The sequence below is a fragment of the Gymnoscopelus microlampas genome (genome assembly GCF_963454915.1).
Source record: "Gymnoscopelus microlampas genome assembly, chromosome: 1".
Taxonomy (NCBI): Eukaryota; Metazoa; Chordata; class Actinopteri; order Myctophiformes; family Myctophidae; genus Gymnoscopelus; species Gymnoscopelus microlampas.
Window position 1 is genome coordinate 27,560,075 of NC_139962.1, and position 21,566 is coordinate 27,581,640.

At 41.1% G+C, this 21,566-nt stretch overlaps 1 protein-coding gene across 6 annotated transcripts in view; it reads right to left on the reverse strand.

The window, feature by feature from the left end:
- plekha7b (pleckstrin homology domain containing, family A member 7b) overlaps positions 1-21,566 on the reverse strand; it is a 102,974-nt gene that overhangs the window by 20,405 nt on the left and 61,003 nt on the right. For 5 of the 6 annotated variants that reach the window (XM_084057246.1, XM_084057243.1, XM_084057244.1 and 2 more), the window contains 7 exons: positions 17,248-17,426; positions 12,358-12,759; positions 10,771-11,302; positions 6,484-6,567; positions 3,600-3,653; positions 1,831-1,911; positions 805-873 (listed from right to left, as the gene is read on the reverse strand). In XM_084057246.1, coding sequence (XP_083913372.1) covers positions 805-873; positions 1,831-1,911; positions 3,600-3,653; positions 6,484-6,567; positions 10,771-11,302; positions 12,358-12,759; positions 17,248-17,426 — 1,401 coding nt within the window. The remainder of the gene's footprint in view (positions 1-804; positions 874-1,830; positions 1,912-3,599; positions 3,654-6,483; positions 6,568-10,770; positions 11,303-12,357; positions 12,760-17,247; positions 17,427-21,566) is intronic. The other variant, XM_084057245.1, reaches the window with a different exon arrangement.

Here is a 21,566-nt window from a genome sequence, read left to right on the forward strand (position 1 = left end):
AAGCCCTGAGGAATTGCACTCCTCCGCTCAGCGTGAGATATCAAAGAGGGCCTTTATACTGTCGGGAGGGTGAACACTGGGTAATGCCCATTATAAGTAATCATAATCAAAAATCCATATTTTCAAATTCACTTTTTGAGAAGGCCGTGTTTATTGAGAGTGACATATTTGTTTTCCCAGAAATGGGTTATGTGTTTGTGAAAACAAAACAAGACTGCCTAGTTTACGCTTTTCCTCACAGTGTGTATTTTTCCTCAGTTCTATTTATCATTCTGTCCAATTAATAATTAAGCTGTTTTCTATTTTGCTGCCTTATATTGTTGCTTTTAATTGCATGAAATATTCATTGTTCAGACAAATTCACTTGCAGTTACTTATAAATTGTTAAAGTGGAACAATGCTAATGATGAAAAGCCAGGACATCCATCTTATTTACCTCTATTTAGCAAAAAAACAAAGAATGAGAATAGGAGGATCAGTCAAATCAAACTGAAAAATTTAACAGCTCAACATCTAAAACTCCCATTACATGTATTTTTCCCTTTAAATTGCAGGTTTGAAAATAAAAGCTGTGGTCGATAGTCTCAGCCCCTTACTGTGCAGTGAGGATGTGCATCTCCACAGTGTTGCAACGTATGCACGCTCTCTGTTTTCCACAATTAACACAAACAAAACTCAGCCGGCTCTCTGTAGTGGATTGCACGGAGTAGGAAATGATACATCTTTAAGAAAAGAGATAGATAAACTGGGTGCTTATGAGCCTGCTTCTTTGGGGGTTGTGGAGGATGGGAATGATTCACTTACATCAGCATCACTTTCTGCTATTTTGACCGGTCTTGATGGTCTTTCCTTTAAGCTTTCACGTCCAGTGACCTGAAAGGCCCCATAGGCACAAATGAGAATTAAAATCTTAACACCAACAGATGGACAATAACATGGTTTAATGATCTTGATGTGAAACTCCCACTTACTGTACGTTCAAAAACAATTACATGACGTTTCAGGCAATACAAGACAGTAAAACATCTTTACAAGTCAAGCTGAATGAATCTGGATAAAATAATGCTGTAGCACAGACAAATGTGTGGGCAAAACAACAATAAAAGTCACCGGGTGGACACTGTGAAATGCATAAGCTAACATAATGAAACTTTGTGCAGAAGCTGTGCAAAATATTGATGGAGAGAGCAGCTGCAAACTTTAGTTTCGGGAAGACCTACAGTTAAGTGAAAACCACAAAGCTGCTCTTTCCTGGCTGCTAATTATGGCAGGTTTAACAACCATGCCTTTGAAATGAGCCACGATGGAGGATTATCCTCAAACACAGTTACTATGATTCATCAACTAGAGGGTTAAAAAAAAGAAGGACGTTTTTTTATTTGTGTGGTTTTTCAAAACAGCGAGTGCATCAGAATGTGCACTCAAGCATGGATTACTTCTGTATGTACCGTATGTGATTGTTTAAATTAAATCTGATTTTGAATGAGCATGTAAGATTTAAACTGCATAATTGTGCTGTATCATAATCAGAACACTGGCATTCGTTAAAGAGCACCCTTGTGTAATCGCTAAGAAGCACCAACAAAAAAGTGAGTTCAATGTGTCAAACCAACATTCAATACATCCAGGAGTGTTTACCCACATGCAGGGATACAGAGTCCCCATCATCACATGTGATGATTGCATTACAATATTACCCCATGAGTGAACCATGGTATGCATACGTCAACATTACATTACATAACCTCCTCTGGCACCACACATGACCAGGGATGCATTGCATTTTGCAGTGGAATGGTCTGTTTCACTTTGTATGCACACCATCCTTACGTTCCAACTGTACCCAAAACTTGGAGTGGAGTGTTCTAGTACATTGTGCACTGAAACGATCATCGGGTCAATGCATTGGATCTGGTTTGAAACAGGAAATGGAGACGTGTTACACGGCATAGCTACAGTACACAGATGACCTCCTTCCACTCCAAAAAAAAAGAAGACAGGTGGCCAGTCAAGGAGTCATGGTGTTTACACATACAAATCAATCAGGATCGAATGTGCGTCATTGTTGGAGATAAATGTTTGACAGCTAGAATGAGAAAAAGGGATCTTGCTCAAGCACAACGGTAATTAGAGAATGATTCTTGGAACAACGGTGAAATAAGAAAGGTAATAAGGAGGTTCACATGACATATATAGTCATGTGGAACAACCTACAGCACTGTTGTTCACTTGCCAAATATATTAACACACTGACAGTGGGACACCGAAACTCAGCGAGGAAAGGAAACTCCGCGAGTAAAGGAAACTCCGTGAGTAAAGGAAAACATGTTATTTAGTGTCACTTCTTGTCACTTGAGTTGCTTGGCCTGTTGGATGCTAAAAAGAAAAATAGGCTGTTAATGCTGTTAAGAGCAAAAGGAAGGGGGAAAACAACAACACAGAAATAAGTTAAAGGACGACTTCACCCATTTTCAACCCATCTTGATTGATTGATTGATGTACTTTATTTAGTAAGACATGAGAACAACAGTACATGGAAGTACAAATTCACAATACAAGGTCTACTAAACTGGAAGACTCATAAAAGCACAGAGCTTGTTTCAAATGAGTTCCCCATGCACACAAATCATGATGACATATAAGAGACAGACAGATATACACAACTACTATAGAATGTCATACAATCAGTTTACAGGTTACTGGTATGAAGGGTGAGAAATATGTACAAAAGGAGAAGGAGAGAGGGGGGGGGGGGTAGGGGGGTAGGTTAGGTTAGGACTTAGACAGGGGCCATTTTCCAATTGCAGCCTCCTGAAGGTGTATCTTTAGGGCTGTTTTGAAATAATAATATAATTGGTCCTCACTAATGCTCACGATAATATGGTACAATTCTTTCCTACCCTGTCTGTGTCTCAGAGGAGGGCTGTGGACAGTTCGGAAACCCGCCTACCAGTGACATCATTGTTAGGCTGGCTTTTTTTTTTTTTCAAAAAAGATTTAGATTTTTTTTGGCTTCCATTATAACATGCTAACTTTCCAGGAATAGAAAGCTATTAGCTTGGATTCCCATCGATGATGTCGCTAGGCGGTTTCTGAACTGTCCACAGCCCTCCTCTGAGACACAGACTGAGTAGACAAAAATGGTACCATATTATAATGAGCATTAGTGAGGATATACAGTATGAATACAGGTTGAAATGGGTGAAGTAGTCCTTTAAGAATAATAACAATGTTAGTTTAATTTACATCATTGGTTCTCAATAATCCGTATGGGGACCCCCAGGGGTCCTTCAGGGCTTCCAGGGACTAAATAAATGATAGTTAGGAACCAATTGGGCCCTTACGGGTTTGTAACTGCGAGTGAACATTTGTATCCTCTTAATGTTAAATTAAGACAGTGGCTTAATGCATATCAAACTGGGTTGAGAATCACTGATTTACATCATAACGACACAGGAGACGACACCAGCGTATGCAGAGGAAAGACAAAAAAGGGAGGGTGGGTGAAAGGAGAAACAGGAGATCAAGGTAGCAGTCCAGACAAGGGAGGAGAGGAGGGAGAGAGGGAAAAAAATGAAATGAACTTTCTGTGAGCCCACCTTCAAATCTAGATACTCCAGGTCCTTCTTCAGTTGGAGGTAAGTGTCATCAGCCTTTAAGTGAGCAGTGGAGAAACAATTTATTTCTGCTATTTCATCTAATCTTTCAGTATTCCATTGTTGTGTCTTGCATGTCTCTTATCATTTGTTTTTAATGGGATGTAGTCATAAATGGTTGTATTGCTTTTTTGTATTGCAACCAATTATATATTTAAAGTGTATTACTTGCTTTTGTATTACTCAGTTTTTGGCAGTATGTTTTTACAGGGTTTTATTGTGATTGTTATGAGGTTCTGTCGTACTGTACTGTACTATACTGTACTGTACTGTATGTGTGGATGCCAGGCACACTAGTGTTCACTAAGGTGTCAGCTAACAGGGGACCTAATGAAGAATAATAAATATGAAAGAAACAGTCAACATGAAATGAAGCTGCAAACGATGAGGCATACCTGGAGGATTCTTCAAGGGTTGTTAACTTTGTTGTTTGTTCATGCTTTGATAAAAGTGCATATTAATCAACTAGGGGAAAAAAACATCTGAGTAACAGATTGTGTTTCAATGATCAACATTTGAGTCCCTTAAAATAGGTATTGTGTATAGCTCATAAAGGGGAGTGCAGCAGAGACTTGTTGTCACCTCTGGCAAAATAGAGTATTTAACTACACAATTAAGGCGAGTAACGGCCAGCACATGGATGGATATTAGCTGCCCATTAAAACCGGGAAAGCATCTGTGTCTGTCTTTAGATTTTAGCGTTGGCTATTCAAAAATAGCAGATCTGCAAGTAGCAGATCCACAAGTAGCAGATCTACAAGCTCTTGTACATCTGCTATTTTTGAATTTAAAAAAATTATCTTCAAAGTGTTTGGAAAATGTTTAATAATTTTGCATTTTTTAACACAAATATTCTCTTCTGGGGCCCCTGGCACAAAACATTTTCAGATGGGGGTGGGGCGGCAAAATATATATCAATTAGTAGAATCGGCCTCAGGTCTTAATGGGTAGTTAGACCCTGAGATGAGTTGGAAGCGACATTATTTGCACATCAGTCAGCTTCACTCTGGTCAGCAGGGCTGAGAGCAATGCAGTGTTTTTGGACTGGTGCTATTTCAGAGTCATAACTCTCACCCACAGTAAGAGATATAAAACTCTAGCGAGAACCGTAGAGACAAATGTTGCATTTATGACACATTTCTCTTGTTAGACCTTTTTCACAGCAGCCATTTTGACATGAAATAGTGGGGTAAACAGCTGTTACCAGTGATACTAAGGTTCCCTTCCTCATCAGACAGAGCCAGGGAGCTGCTATTGTACATGATGGCTCACTAGAAAGGCTCTGCTACACTAAATGGGATGGAACCTTATTAAATATCATTGGCCATCATCATCCATCGACTGCAGTCAAGATAAAAGACAATGGGGCACGCCACTCTGGTTTATATCCCATTGCTTTGGGCAGATTGCACAGACACTTGGAGAGGAGTGTCTCTGGTAATAGCATCTAGATACGTAAATGGGCTTCTGGCTCTAGTTTTACAAGGAAGTCTCTAGAAGAGTAAATCAGAGATGATCTGGGTGTTATCACTGTAGAAGTGTCAAGCAAAAAACAGCACGTCTTTGCACGACCATAATGCCCAATCATTGGTAACACCTGTGTTTACCCTAGTATTTAAAGTCAATAGGACGGCCTCAAACATCAGAAAAGTGTAAAATACAGCCAGGCAAAATGCACAGTCAACAAGCAACATGCTTGGAGTGTGGCATACTTGTATGCGTTTTTGTAATTTTAAACAAGGCTCTATACTGTAATTGCTGAACTAGGCAGATGGATGAGGCCAACTATAAAAAGAAAAACAAAAAAAATGTACTGGTGCGCAACTGATGGACAATTTGCAATTGACAGTGTATGCCATGCTGAACAACACCGCAATGACAGAGAAATTCCACACAGCACTAATGAATGACGGGGAAAGACGACATGGGCTTGATATGGGAAGCAGAAGGAGCACAATGCACTGGCATGGGGCTGCACTGCAGCGTGCTTATAGGGGAGGTTGGGGAGGTACGAGTTGCCCCTGACCTGCAGCCTGGTGCCCAGAAGGCCGTTGTGCTGGTGATGCTGCAGGTGAGTAAACGTGTCGCTGGGGCTGTGCACACCAGCCAGCTTGGCCTGGTGCCTCCGGAGCTGAATGAGGAGCAAGGTGAGCTCCTCTGGCTGGAGTCAGGCCCGTGTGTAAGGGCCGGGGGGGGGGTCAGGGGACGGTGAGGTGGCAGTAGAGTAAGAAAACAATTTCAGAACCATGCCACCAGGGCAGTAAAGCCCAACCCTTTTCGGTTTATAATATTATGTAATTTTTGTTGAGTGACTTCCCATTAGCTACTGTTAGGTGCTGTTGAGCCTATTACCACTGACTCCTGGTTCTGTACTGTATCACAAAGATGTAAAATCTACAGCTGCTTTAGGAAGAATCTTTTGTTTAAGATGATAAAGGTAGCTGGCAGAGAGCCCAGGGTGTTTGTCAAGAATACAATGGCTAATCAGAACCATTAACACCACAATGATATACATTTTATTTATATTCAAAAATGTAACCATCACAGAGTACTAATGTGAGCTGAGGGATCCCAAAACCAGCCTCCCAGTCACACTTTTATAGAGCAGCTCCATGTTTGATATTTTCATAACCTCATAATCCTTATTAACTAGTTTCGGGCTTTGATATTATTTAGTATTTAGAGCCTATATACTGTATACAATATATATCTATGATATAGTGATAGATCTGCCCTAGACCAGAGGAATAATAATACTTAAAGAATAATAATACAAAAAAAACACAAGATTTCAAACTTGTCAGAAATAGAATAAAGAGGAGCATACCGTTTTCCCATGCAAGCTGGGTGCACTGACAGTGTGTGTGATGTAGCCCATGGCTGGCATCGACCTTCTCTCGATCTGAGAAGTCTGTGAAGAGATGAGATACCTCAACAGCTTAATACAAATCATGTTAATCAAATCAAATCAAACAGAATGCCAAATTACAAGTGAATGTTCAAATGTGATTACAATCTCTGCTATAGCTGATGTTGCTAGCATAAAAACTACAACAAACCATCCTGTCAGACTGTATCAAAGTTCACCACGTGAACCCTATGAACCTATTCTGGACATATTATACTGTAGGCAAACATTCTGCAAAAACAGGCAAACATTTGGTGAAAATAGGCAAACATACGGCGCTACAAGCCCACAACTCACTGCAAGGCAACCCATTGTGAGTCTGTACTGTATATTGGCTATTTCTGCTATTTGTAAGGTAAAACGAAGTACATGGGGTTTAAGTGGTTAAGGCACTGCTTGCAAGTTTGCAAAGAAAAGTGAGTGCACAGCAGATTTATTTTTCATCCATCCATTTCTCCGTTCTATCCCCTCCTACTCTTATTTGAAACAAGGTGTGCCCCGAGTTTGCCCCGAGATGCTACAGGGCTTAGGAAATTTGACATTTTTGCTTAATACACAAAATTAGTGAAGCTAGGCCTATCACACAACCTTAAAAGGACACAAACAACAAGAGATTTAATTAACTACACATAAATTATCCCAAACCTGCTTTCTTAAAATAACATTTGTTTGCTACTAGCAAGAGAAGCACTGTAAGCCATTCCCTTTGAGATTCCCATGCCACTATGTTTTTTGCTGTATAATAGGTTTTTTATTTAAATGCGAGATCAGAAGAAAGCGACCGCTGCTGATGTTTGAGATAGAGTTGCAATGTTTATTGGATGCTGAAAAGCCCTGGGCAAACTGGATTAGCTGCTAATAACACATACTCTTTAATGGTATTCCACAGAGGTCCATGGAAGCGCTCGATTCCATAGAAGCACTCGAGTCAGAGAGCACCATCAGCCTTAAAGATGCTGGGTCCACCGAAACGAAGTTCATCTGCAGAGTAAATTTAGCTCCCATAAACCATCGCTTCCTTGGATGTTATTTGGTGAGATCACTGTGGCTCCCTTTGTTAAAAATGCATCTTCCTCTGAGTGTTTATTACATGAGTGTTTATTATAATTGTGTGAGAGACCATTCTATTTGCGACTCGTAATTAGTAACTTGGTGTTAGGGGGGTGAATGATGAGGAAACACAGAGTCTGCCTTCACTTTGTTTACTTGTGCACAGCCGATGGGTTGGTTTTGAAGCTTGTGTGCACTGGCCAGTGTGGTGCTGGGGTGTAGAGACAGCTTCTCACATGTGGAGGGTGTGGTGGAGAAGCAGCGTAGGGTGTGGATGGCAGGACGGCCCCTTGCTCAGTATTCTGTGGTGATGGCGGTGGTGGTGTGTGTTGTGCATGCACATGTGAGAGTGTGTGCATGTTGGAGCGTTGGGGACGATGCCTGATATATATATACTTGGTTTGCGTGCCGTGTTGTGCACGCAGAAATAGCAGATGTACAAGCGTACGACGGATCGCATTCGTGACACTTTGTAAGCTTGTACATCTGCGTTTTCCGGTTAGCGACACGGGAGCGCAACCAAGTATAAATCTGGCTTTAGGGAATGGGGGGGGGGTGGCGAGCTTGTGTTCTCTCTCTCTCTCTCTCTCTCTCTCTCTCACACACACACACACACACACACACACACACTAACGCCACCTGCAAAAAAAACAGGCTGGGCGTGGACTGTGTGAATGGCTGTGTGTTCACATGAGCATCAAAGTGTTTGTGCTGGGAAGCTAGACTCTTCTCATGCTGGGCTTCCCATGGTGACCCTCCATTGCTACTTAACTCATAATGTCATAACGTCCTTAACCGAAGTTCAATCGGAAGGAACGTCACGAAAACATAATCCATAGTTACCGTGAGAATGAGAACCTTTGTGCTTTGGGTTCTGGCGAGTTCCCTTACATGTGAAACATCTTGTTTTGCCCGCTGTCCCACGCTGATGACAGGCTATACTGCCATTTACACCACGCTAGAACACATATTATCGTTGTGCGATTATACTAGCATCATGTCCAGTGGGTGTACTTGTGTATCAAGCTGCCTCACGCTAAGGGAACAGGAGATATAGGCCACATATAGGCCACATGACTCAGGAACCGTTGGTTCCCAAGTCTACTCTAGTCTAAAGCATTCTCAAAGTGGGGTCCGGGGGGGGGGGGAGCGAACATTTGTAACTCAAATCTTTGCTTCTGGGGGTCCCTGGAACTATATATATAGGATATAGGTCTTTGCTTACGAATATATAACAACATAATCCTAAACACTGGCAGTCCTTGTGTCAAGAACTCAGTCACTCTAATTGTGAGAGGTACAAAATCTATTCTCCATTAACATAAGCATTTAATAATAAATGTTTCCCTTTTTTTACATTTCGTCTCTGTCGGGTGGAAACCTCATTATGTCCAACACTGTTACTTTTCAGGATTCAAATTCCAAAATAGCGAAAGCAGCAGATCGACAAGCTCAAAACGCATCGCTTCGCACCGCGTTTCGAGCTTGTGGATCTGCTACTTTTTATGCTTTTGTGGGCATTCATTTTAATTAAAAAAAAAACACAAAAAGTTAAAATATGGAGATAAGAGGTTTCTGCCCGACAGCAACGATTTGCAAAAACCTGGAATTTGTCCTCTGCATTTAACCCCATTTAACCAGTGGTGGAAAGAAACTAAGTGCATTTACTCAAGGACTGTACTTGATTACAATTCTATGGCATTTTTACTTTACTGGAGTATTTCCGATTTTCAATACTTCTACTTCTGCTCCACTACCTCTCAGAGGCAAATATTGTACTTTTTACTCCACGACAAATATTTGAAAACTTTAGTTACTAGTTACTTTGTAGATTATGATTATTATTACAAAAGATGAATTAACCACTTCAGCCCTGTATTTACTTAGGCTATTTGAATTTTTTTGCCGAAATAGCCGATCTACAAGCTCACGGCGCATTGTGAGCTTGTAGATCTGCAATTTTCTACAGATTTTTGCACATTTTATACATTTTATATGAAATGGGACATTCTGCGTACTTTGAGTATACGTTGACGCCAATACTTTTGTACTTTTACCAAGTCAATTTTGAATACCAAACTTTTACTTGTAACTGACGATTTCTACATTGTGGTATTGATACTTTTACTCAAGTAAAACATGTGAGTACTTCTTCCACCACTGCATTTAACCCCATTTAACCCATTCTAACTATCAGTGGACAACTACTAAGCAGCCCCCCCAGGGTTCAGTATCTTGATCAATGACACTTCAACACTAAAGCCCGAAGGACGTTGGCGGGGATCCAAGCCACTGCCGCCTCTAACCATGCCAGATATGTGACAAAAGGCACAATCTTGGTTACATTATATCGTCGCTGTCAGGCAGACTCTCCCATATTCTAACTTTTTTTAGCTTGTAGATATGCTACTTTTGAATTTGAATCCTGAAAAGTAACAGTTTTGGACATTTGGTTTCCACCTGACAGAGGCAATATATTAATTAAGGATCAAGTTGTCCAACTTTGCATACAAGTAATTAGCATAATAGTCATTGACACGTGGAGTGCCCATGAATCACTTACACTCACCAGTCCATCTGTTGATGTTTACGTACAAGTACAAGTCCTTTTTTACTTTTACATTGACAATAAATTATTCTTGTCTTTGTCTAATGATAAAGCAGAGTGATTTGAACTCTGTCTCACGTGCTGCTGTGCTGAACTCAAATTCCTCCACGCACCTTCATGTCTTACCGAGTGCTTAATTTGTAATTTATTAGGAGCCCGTCAGTCTTGCCAACGCAGGAGGGAGGTACCAGAGCCGAGCTACGGCCAGCTCCGGCATCAATTAAGCACCGGTCTTACCTCAGGTACTTAACGCACGGTACGCACCTTGTCTTACTTCATGTACTTACCGCACTGGATAGATATACGGTACTATGTGTAAATATGTAGATTCGTTTTTTAGTTGTTGTTTTTTTACTCTCTCCCTCCTTGCCCCCCTTCTTCTTCTTCCCTTTCTCTTATGGAAATAACAAAAACGAACTTACACCCATAAACCTGTGATGAGACAATAAAGTTAATTTTCTTATTTTCTTTATTCCAAAAATAGCCAAATATAAAACAGGGCTTAAGAGGTTAATGACTCTTAACTAGCCTAGCGTTAAGTGGCCTACCTGAGAGAGCTGGGTGCAGACACGTCCGGGGGAAATCGCTCGACTGCCGTCCCCCGGCGCCACTTCATCCAGGGGCCTGACCGTCACCCTGTCCGAAGGGGTGTGCGGCCTCCGAGGGGACAGCGGTTTGAAGGACGCGGGTACTTCACAGGGGGACGGGGGCACCGAGATGGAACGAGGCATCTCCACGGTAACCCTAAAAGAGGACGTGTCCATGAAGTCGGGGGGGCCGGCGTAGACGGGCGCCGTGGGGCTGCCGTGGCGGAACTGCTGTCGCTGCTGCCACTCGTACAGCTGCCACACCATGCCCTCCTTGTTGGCCATGCGGTCCTCTGTGGACATGCGGAAGTGGCTGAGCCGGTCGTGGGCATACTTGTAGTCACTGGGGAGGTTGCGGGCCACTTGTGGGGAGCCGCTGGCGGATGGGAGACAGGTGGTCTTTGGCAACGACTGATAAGAGGCTTCCACTGCACTGGACTTCAGCTGGAGGGGAGGCGTCCGTCGGGGGAGGTGGTACTCTGCAGAATGAGCACTGAGGGCAAAAGTCAGTGGTGTAAAGTAACTAAGTACATTTACTTAAGTACTGCACTTAAGTACAGTTTTGAGGTATTGTACTTTACTTGAGTACTTTTACTTTTACTTCTACTCCACTACATCTCAGAGGCAAATATTGAACTTTTACTCCACTAAAACTGTTTAGTTACTCCACTAAAAACTTTAGTTACTAGTTACTTTGGAGGCTTTGATTATTTTACAAAACATGCATTAGCCACTTCAGCCCTATACACATTTCGGCCATTTGAAAATAGCCGATCTACAAGCTCACAATGCGTCGCGCTATTTTCAAAATATTTTATACATTTGAAAACTTGTACGAGCTCTTGTCTCATTGGATCTTGTTTATTCGATACACTTATTTGTTTTAGCTCTTGCTCATTCGATTTTCCTATTTGTCTCATCTGTTTAAGAAAGTAGGTAGTTGATATATTGCACTTTACTCTTATACTCTTAGTTGCTTGCTTTAAAAGAGAATGCACTTAAAACTTCTGGTGATTAGTAGTTTCCTTGCCTACCTATGTTCAATGCACTTATTGTAAGTCGCTTTGGATAAAAGCGTCTGCTAAATGACTGTAATGTAATGTAATGTAATGTAACAAACTTGTGCAATGGGACCTTCTGCATAATGAGTACTTTTACTTTTGTACTTTAAGTTTATTTTGATACCAATACTTTTGTACTTCTACTCAAGTACATTTTTAATTCCAGACTTTTACTTGTAACAGAGTATTTCTACATCGCAGTATTGATACTTTTACTTAAGTAAAGAAATGTAGTACTTTTTCCACCACTGGCAAAAGTTCTTTTAGTTTCCTATCAACAGCACATGGTCACTGTGTGGATGCACACTGTGTTATGTATGTTCAAACAATACCCTCTGACGTGAATGATATCCTGTGATAAAAATGCAACTCTGGCCACTAGAGGGAGGTGTTGGCTGTATGTTTAGTATTTTGTTCTTTCTCAGCAAGGCATCAAATTGAATATGATGAAATTTGCCTCAAATTGGTTACAAGTGATTTAACTGACCTTTTGGCAGGGTCTCCTTTCTGAACTTTGACCCAGTTCTCCACTTGCGACAGGGCAGTTTTCCTCGTCACCTTCTTCTCCGTGTCTGTCCGTGGAACAAAGCCCCTCTTATGCATGCTGTTTCCGTTCTGTTCAGGTGGCAGGGGGACCTGCACCACCAAGTGTTGGCTGTTCTTGTGAGAGGTGCCAGGGACCGGGTCTGGAGAGTTCCCCTCCAGCGCTGCCTCTGTGGCCAGCTGGGAGGGCCTCACCTGGATCTCCAACCCGTACCTGACCTCCTCTCCCGGAGCCAGTCGACTGGCGTCTTCGTGAGGTTCCTCTCGGTCTGGTCTCTGGCTGACATTGACGTGGTTGGTCTGGGGGACCGCCTGCTGAGCCGTCTTCTCGGACCTCTCCAACTCTCTGGCATAAAAGAAAGGACGATGGAGTGAGAGGTGCCATATTACAATAAATGTTAACCCATTCAGACCGGAAACGCATCTGTGTCATTTTTAGATTTCTCTGGCTATTCAAAAATAGCAGATACTGTATACAAACTCATAGCACGGCATCGAGTGCCACGCTATGAGCTTGTAGATCTACTATTTTTGAAAAATCAAGAACATTTGTGCAAATCTTTGAATATACATTTTTTAAAGTGAACATTTGTAACTTGTTCCAGGGACCCCTCAGAAGCAAAGATTTGAGTTACAAATTTTCGCTTTAAAAATATATATATATTCAAAGATTTGCACACATTTTCAAGATCTACAAGCTCGTAGCGCGTCACTCGGTGCCACGCTATGAGCTTGTATATCTGCTATTTTTGAATTGCCAAATAAATCAAAAGTGACACAGATGTGTTCCCTCTGCGTTCATTTTAACCAATTTTAATGGGTTAAAATGATAGAGGAATAGTGCCTTATAATAGTCTCTCTGTTCACTGTGTTGTGTGGTTTTCAAAGTATTTAATGGCCTGACAAACTGTCTCACTTAGCCTAGCTACTCTCACAGATTAGTGTTAAATTATTTCCTCTTCATATAACTATTTATCTAACAGCTTCACCCTCTTTGGCAGAATAGATGAAGAAATGCAGCTTGAAATGGGGGGATTACGCAGCATTAAGCAGAGGATAACAAGCCACAGTGGGCACTCCAATTAACCTGACGTGATCCAGGATGTAATTTCCTACTCCATTGACAGAATGGGATAATTGTATAAATAATCTGATTCATTGCCTAGTTGCTGAGGAAGATTTTCAATAACACCCACATCATTTCATGTTTTTAAGGGAGGGAGGAGCTCTTAACAGAGAAGCCACACAGAGTCCCCAGTGGATACAAAATGACAGTCATTTTGTTATAAACAAATAGCTTGGGGGAATCAGCTCTTCTATGCTATTAGCAGAACTTCTAATTAATTTACCACTACAGTAAAATGCATTCATCTTTCTCTCTGTTACGTGACTAGGTTATATGATTCACCATGACTCATTTCCAGACAGAAATTCCCACAACTGACAAAATGCTAAAAATGTTTCATGGCAATTGACATTATTTCACCGATACAAAATCAGAAGGATGCTTAAAATTACTAAAAAGAAGAATGCTCTGGCATGGTTATCTCACACAGGTCACAGGAGTGCAAATATTATTTATCATTGATTATTTATTAGTAAATCAAAATAATCAATATTTTTCCACTAAGATTTGAAGTAAATAATTTGCCTGTATGATTGTAATTTGCTATGTGTCAATGCGCAAAACAAATGGCCTCTGAGGACACCAGTTTTCTAATACTACAATTATAAATTTTATAATGTCTGTTCTAAATGTTATAATGTCTGTTCTACGGTACAACAAGGTCTGTATTTTCTTGGCAGAATCAGGGTGTTTGGGTTCAAGCAGAGTGTAATGATTATTCTACCAAGCCATCATTGAAGTTTTTGTTATTTTTGCACCACACTGGTGTACGACAAAGTACAAAATACGGCTCAAGTGGTTAAATAAAATGTGTAATAGCCTATAAATGACAATGAGACGATGCGATGTGATGCACTAAAAGCTAACATTACGTTGCAAGTTAGCTTGAAGAACAGTTCTTGTCGGTAAGCAACACCATTGTGCAATGCAGTATAAATGTAGCTCCTCCCATCAGGTACTCCATTCAAGTAAAAAAAATGAGTCATGGTTGCCTCCCAAACAAGAAACTATGGACCCTTGGCCATTGAGCCCTTCTAGCCTCTAGGTGGCATGCTTGCACCACATATCCAAATGCTTCACTTCACCTCACCTGGTTTCTGTCTGGTTTAGGAGTGCATCACAACCACCACACCACCAGATGTTTAAATTCTGTAGTGGAAAATGCTTTTTTAATGTCACAAAGTGGTAGGTGTCATTTGTAAAGGGGTTAACTTGCTATTTGTTGGGGCGGCCATAGCTGAATGGGTAGATAGGCTGCCTGTGAAACAGACGGTCCCAGGTTCAAGCCCTATGTCAAGGTGAGCAAGACACTTAACCTCTAACTGCTCACCCCCTGTGCTCAAGTCTGCCCACTTGAGCAGCACTCAGCTGTGCGATGTTGAAAACTGAATTTCCCCTGTGGGAATTATTAGAGGGCGGTCAAGCACACAGTGCATAGGCACCCTATTGTATTTGTTGGCCAAAGGGTGGCGCTATAGAACTCAATTGAAAAATGATAACTCACATCGCATCGCAAGGCTACGTGTTGTGAGCTTGTAGATCTGCTATTTTTGCTATTTTACTGATTTTTTTCTCACCCTTGACTACCCCATATTACTATAAAAACTAACTGAAATGGGTTAACATGAAGTCAAAAGTAATACAAATTTAGAAAATATTCCTATTTGCCCACAGCTGTGCATTCTGGGCATATTTCCTGATAATCTCAAAATTAACAGTAAAAAAAAGAGTATGATCACATATTCTCTTCTCCAGGCTAAACATACAATTGCGCTCTTTTGGAAAAACCCAGATAAACCAGACATAAGACAATGGTATAGAGAATTATCAAATTGTCTTGCACTTGAGAAGCTCACTTTTGCGATTAAAAAGAAACCTGCCATCTTTCAAGAAATTTGGGGACAGTTCATGCAGTTTATGGAAGGTAACCCTTTAGGACCTGTGTAAATAAATAGTTCTGCTACTTCGTATTGTGGGAGAAAAATTCATGACCATATCTTATTATTTTTGTTTGTTTGTTGGTTGTTGTTTTTTTGTTTGTTTTGTTTTTATGTCTTTGTAACGTTTTGTTTAATTTTTGTTTTTGGATGCCAGATGCTATGTATATGTATGATTGCTATGTGTTGTCTTTTTGCTCTGTTTTTGTTTGTTGTTTTATTATAGACATTTACTACAATTGCCATATTGCTGTGTTATATAACTGAAAATGCCAAATAAATATATTGTTTAAAGATTTAAAAACTATAATAACCATAATAACTGTACACACCACTGATATTCTAGCGGCCCAAAACAGTTCTGGATATGCCTCACAACTGGACCTGCTGATATGTCTGCTCTAAAGTTGAATGTCATTCAAATCTTTCAGTAATTTAGCAAATTTGAGAAGAAACGACAAAAAAACGGAATGTTCAAAAATAGCAGATCTATAAGCTCACGACACATTGCATCATGATACGTTGTGAGCTTTTAGATCGGCTATTTTCACTATGTGGTGTATTACGAAGTATATAGGGCTTAGAGCTACACTATGTAACTTTGTTAGTGAATACAAATTTATTTTGTTCAATCTGTATGGTAGAGTATGTTTGGTCTCCCTGCTCTTCTATTGAGAAATGTAGATCCTGTGGTAGGGCCTGACCACTACTGGATGACAAGTGGTACTGCCTGAAGGTCAAATATATTTTTTCCCCTGAGCAAGCAGGTGTGCTCTATTAGCTCAGTGGTAAATATCAGCACTTCCGTGGGGGACCTGGGTTTGAGTCTCGGGTATAGGGACATGAAAGCTACAGAGTGTTGCTTTAAGTGGTTCAAGTACTTGGTCTATCAAAAAATCGTGCTGCCCGGTTGGCACAGTGGTAAAATCTCTGCCCTGGAGATATGTGCATTGCATGTAATCCTACAGGCTGGGGCGGCACCTGTCAGCGGGGAGTGTTGGGCGGGAGGAGTAGAACGAAGGTTCTATTGTCCTCCTGGTGGGGGCTCCTCACTGGCAGGTGAGTCAGTAGGATACAACAGCAGTGACAACACAGAAATGTGTGTGGGGATTAATTGGCATAACGACTAAATTGGGGTGTAAAAGGGGGTAAAGAATGATAGGCTACTCTAAATAATTTTTTTTTTTAAAGAAAACCTTCTGCCTTGAAAACACCACCATTACCTACTAACTGCAACACCAACACTACAGACAGCCTGTATAAAAGCCTGAACACATACAAGCTTGGTGCAAACATCTGCAAAGGATATTAACCCATTAAAACCGGGAACGCAACTGTGTAACGACTTAAACCATTATTTTATACTTTGGCTATTTTTGAAAAATCATGAAAATGTGTGCAAATCTTTGAATATATATATATATACTTTGCTTCTGGGGGTCCCTGGAACAAAACATTTTCAGACGGGGGTCCGCGGCCAAATACATATCATTTTGTGGATCCTTGATATGAAAAAGTTTGAGAACCACTGATATAGCAACATACATACTGTTAGAATTTAGAAGACATTTGTAGATGCGTTCCCGGATTGAATGGGTTAAAACAAAGCAATTTAGTTGAACGATACAAAACCGGTCTGCATGGTACTGTGATGTGTAAATGTGTTTGTGTTGTTGTGCTGCTCCACTGGCATCAGTAGCGAGTCACTGGTCGTAATTGAATCCTTACGGTGGGAGAGCAGCTGAAGCCAAGTCAATAAAGAGGGGCTAACCTCTTGACGGTGTGAGTGTGCTGCATCAGCGTGGCCTGGTTCATGGCTCGGATCCAGCCATTCATGTCCTCCTGCGTGTCCGCACTGAAGAAGTACGTTCGCATCCCACAGTGTTCCGCCTGTGAGCCAATCACAGAGTTCTTATTGTAAATGTAGGAGCGCATTCCAGTGTGGCTCGCCTATCAGAAAGAGAGGAAAAAACAATACGTTAGGCCTGATATATACTTAGTTGTGTGCCAGTTATTGCCCACCGGAACTAGCTGATCTACAAGTTCATAACGTGTCACAACAGCGTGCCACGTTGGTGAGCTTGTAGATCATCTATTTCTGGTGCGTGACACCGGCGCGCAACCTCAAGCTTCATGAGAGCAACACGAGAACAACAGAATGTGGCTGTCAGTGGTGTTGATGAGTCAAAATGGCAGTCACTTGTGAGAAACCCAATTTGCTTGCTAATTTGACAACTTTTAGAAAAGTTACAGCCACTCTTTAGTGAAGAACAAAGAATGAAAGCAAAAGGTGCATAATAAACCCTGTTGTGCAATTTAAAGCTGGCCATGGCATGCAAACAGGCATAATGAGGGTTTAGTTTGGAGATTACTTTGCTTGAAAGCATCCACAGTTCAGTGCAATTTCTTTACAACTCTTATTAGAGTAGAGAAATCAGCCAGCGAAAACAGCAAACAAAAAGCAGTGAGCATTCTCAGTCAATAGCACATAACACACACACACACACACACACACACACACATTACGCACGCACAATAACGCACACACACACTCTCGCAGCGAGAGAGAGAGAGAGAGAGAGAGAGAGAGAGAGAGAGAGAGAGAGAGAGAGAGAGAGAGAGAGAGAGAAACAGAGACAGAGACAGAGACAGAGAGAGAGAGAGAGAGAGAGAGAGAGAGAGAGAGAGAGTCACTTTACCTGGAATAGCATTTGTTTTGTTGCTATGGAATTCTGTTCTACTTTAGTAAGTTCACTTCGTAGTCTGGTCACTCAATCTGCCCCCCCCCACAGAGCACTATGGTAATCAAATCCCAAACCCCCACCCCACCCTGCCTGGGCACGGGGCACCCTCTACTAGAGACAGCCAAGTGCTCCACAGACCACAGCACAACAGTGGTCAGCACTTTTCACACAATCGCAACGCTTGGCCTGGAGTTTCAACTCTGATATAAATCTTATCCAACTAGAAAGGAATTTCCCTTACATTAAACCAGGACTTTAATATGTTTCTGACACGGTTTCCTAAAATGTGACCTAAAATAAAGTATAAAAGATGTATTTGAAAATATATAATAAAGTATAGAATAATATAATAAAATGTAAAAAGTAGCACATCCTTGTGTCCATGCATAACCATCCATGATTTGACAATATTCAGTCAATGTCTAACACTTCTCCAGGGCTCAATTTTAGTGTAAAACAAGTCAAAGGTTTATCACGGATCAAACTCATTCTACTTATTGTAACACAAACAGCAGGAGATGACCACAGAACTATACACCGCAACTGTACAGCATAATCATGTTACCTTTCTGATTCTGTGGTATCTTGCATAACAACTTACAGTATGTCCTATATACTGTGGCTATTCAAAAATAGCAGATCTACAGGCTCATAACTTGTTGCATCACAATGTTGACATGAAAAGATTTAGAACATTTTAGAATTTCTTGATTCCATTTGTTTTTGCTTGGTAAAAGCCTTTTTAAGCTTTGGTGAGAGTTCAATAAGGAATATGTTTTTCTCTCACGCTTTCATTCAGCTTCCTCTTCTTATTAGTATTCCTTTTTTTCTTTTTTTTCTGGGGATTCCACTATGTTCCTTCTATTTTTCATGCTGTCAAAACCTTTAATTCACAATTCTGAGCATATGCACTCCTGGCCAATCAGGCGATGGTCTCCGTTCTACAAATATCACTGCCACTGAACCTGTTCTCTTTCATACTGAGCATTGTTCAACCCTGCCCCATCTCCACCATGTTGAGGTCTCCATTGTCTAGGAGTTAAACAGGAGGGGAGGTTTCGTCTTCATCACCACCACCAGTGTCTATAGTCTTCAGGGGGGGTCTCTCTCCATCATCATCATCATCATAGGCTCATCATCCTGTTAGCTTTAATGGAGTAAAAAGGAAGATAGAATCTGCACTCTCTGTAGAGGTTTTAGGAGTCTTTTTTGAATAATGTTTATGATCCGCAGCAGCAGTCTACCAAACAGACGTGTTTCGGCACGCAGGTCTTCGTCAGTGTTAGGCACTGGAACTGGAACTGCATTCAAAAAGACTCCTAAGACCTCTACAGGGAGTGCGGATTTCTTTGTACGTATTATCTGAATCTGCACCCAGTATATTCTTGAACTTTTCCAGACTGTCCTCGAGTTGAGCGAGCCTTTCCCTTGAAGTGAGCTTTAACCACTTAAACCCCATATGGATAACAACAAGTCCCTCAGGGCTCAATAGTAGTGTATTTTCTGTTTTCTGTTATTGTGCGGAAAGCTTTAGCTGAAAATAGCCGATCGACAAGCTTGTTGATCTGCTATTTTCAGCGAAAGCTTTGCCCACAATACCGATGCTGAGGTTTAAGTGGTTAATGGAGTCTAATCACCAAAACGTGTAACCTTTATCTCAATAAATATTGTTATGCTTTCAACATGACCTCTCCTTATTGAAAAGTTGTTTAGATAGCATGCTGTTTAGACAGAAGCTAGGTTTGATGTTTACCTGTTATCCGAGTTTCTTTGAGCCACTACAGTTCTCTTTGCACTCTACTTACGGGACTATTTACCCTGTTGTTTGTGTACTAGGGTTCATTCTTACGCTGATTTCGCACTTGTAAGCCGCTCTGGATAAGAGCGTCTGCAAAATGATTAAACTGTAATTTGTAATCATCTTAGCTGGTTCAACGGCCAGCAAATACGTGTTTTGATTGTAAAGCGGTGCATTATACAGCACCATGGACAGAGTGTGATCACTACTGAATTCTCAACAGAGAAGTGCTGAGAGAATATCAGCAGGGAGCATGCAAAGAGTACACTCACAGTGAGTGAATGGAGACCCTGCGCCAAACCTCTGATGCGTTTTTAAAATGCAGTGATTCTTCCTTAATATGATCCCGCTTGATGACTGTTTTCCCCAACATTTCAACAAAAGTTGTTTTATCTTACTCACTGAGATATGTAATGCATGCAAAGCTGGCATAACTGTAAAGAAGGACATCCTTCTTTAAGTTGTATTTGCCCGCACTTTGCAACTGCGACAGCAAATGCACAGGAACTGTGGTTCTCCACATTTCATGTAACCTCTAAGTTGAACATGTTCAGAGGCAAAATATGAACCAGAAGCTGGTACATAATGTGTCTTTTTTTTATCGTTTAACAAAATCTATAAATCCTTCCACTAAAGATCCATTCACCTGCAGGACATATGTGTAAAGCCCATCTCTGTAAGGTAAAACAGATGAAATGGTCGCCACAAACCAGAAACACAAAGTCCCGTTAGAGCAGGTAAATCAACATGAATGCAGCATAATGATGGCGATGATGAGCCCTCAAAGAAAGCCAATGAAACCAGAGAGGAGTGTGAATACACATGGTTGGGACTGGGACTGGGAGGAGATGGCGCAGCCCACCGTGAGACCCCCGCTATCCCACCATTCCCATGGCGATGAGAATGTGATGAGTGACATGTAGCTTTGGTGGGGAAAATACCAGAGCTACCATCCATACAGTCCAAACCCATAGAAGTTACTTTTAACCCCAATCCCTGGCAATGTTAGTTCCATAGTGAGCCAAACACAGAGGAGGGAGCGCACACCTGTGTTGATGAGGTGCTCGCCACAGCAGGTAACAGTATTGACAAAGGATGAGGCCGCACAGCTCTTGGCCACGATGCAAAAGTTTATTTAACCCATTAAGACCTAAGGCCGATTCTCCAAAATTGCTTCTAAATCCTAACCGTTATTTGAAAAAACTTATATTACTATGTCAGTGGTTCTTAACTTGTCAAAGACCTCAAAATGATATATATTTGGCCACGGACCCCATCTGAAAATATTTAGTTCCAGGGACCCCCAGAAGCAAAGATTTGAGTTACAAATGTTCGCTTGAAAAAATATATATTCAAAGATTTGAAATGTGGAGAACCACATTTTCACGATTTCTCAAAAATAGCAGATCTACAAGCTCATAGCGCGGCTATGAGCTTGTATATCTGCTATTTTTGAATAGCCAAAGTGTAAAATAATGCTTTTTAGCTCAAATCAAAACATGACACAGATGCTTCTCCCGGTCTTACAGGGTTAAAAATAAACCAACA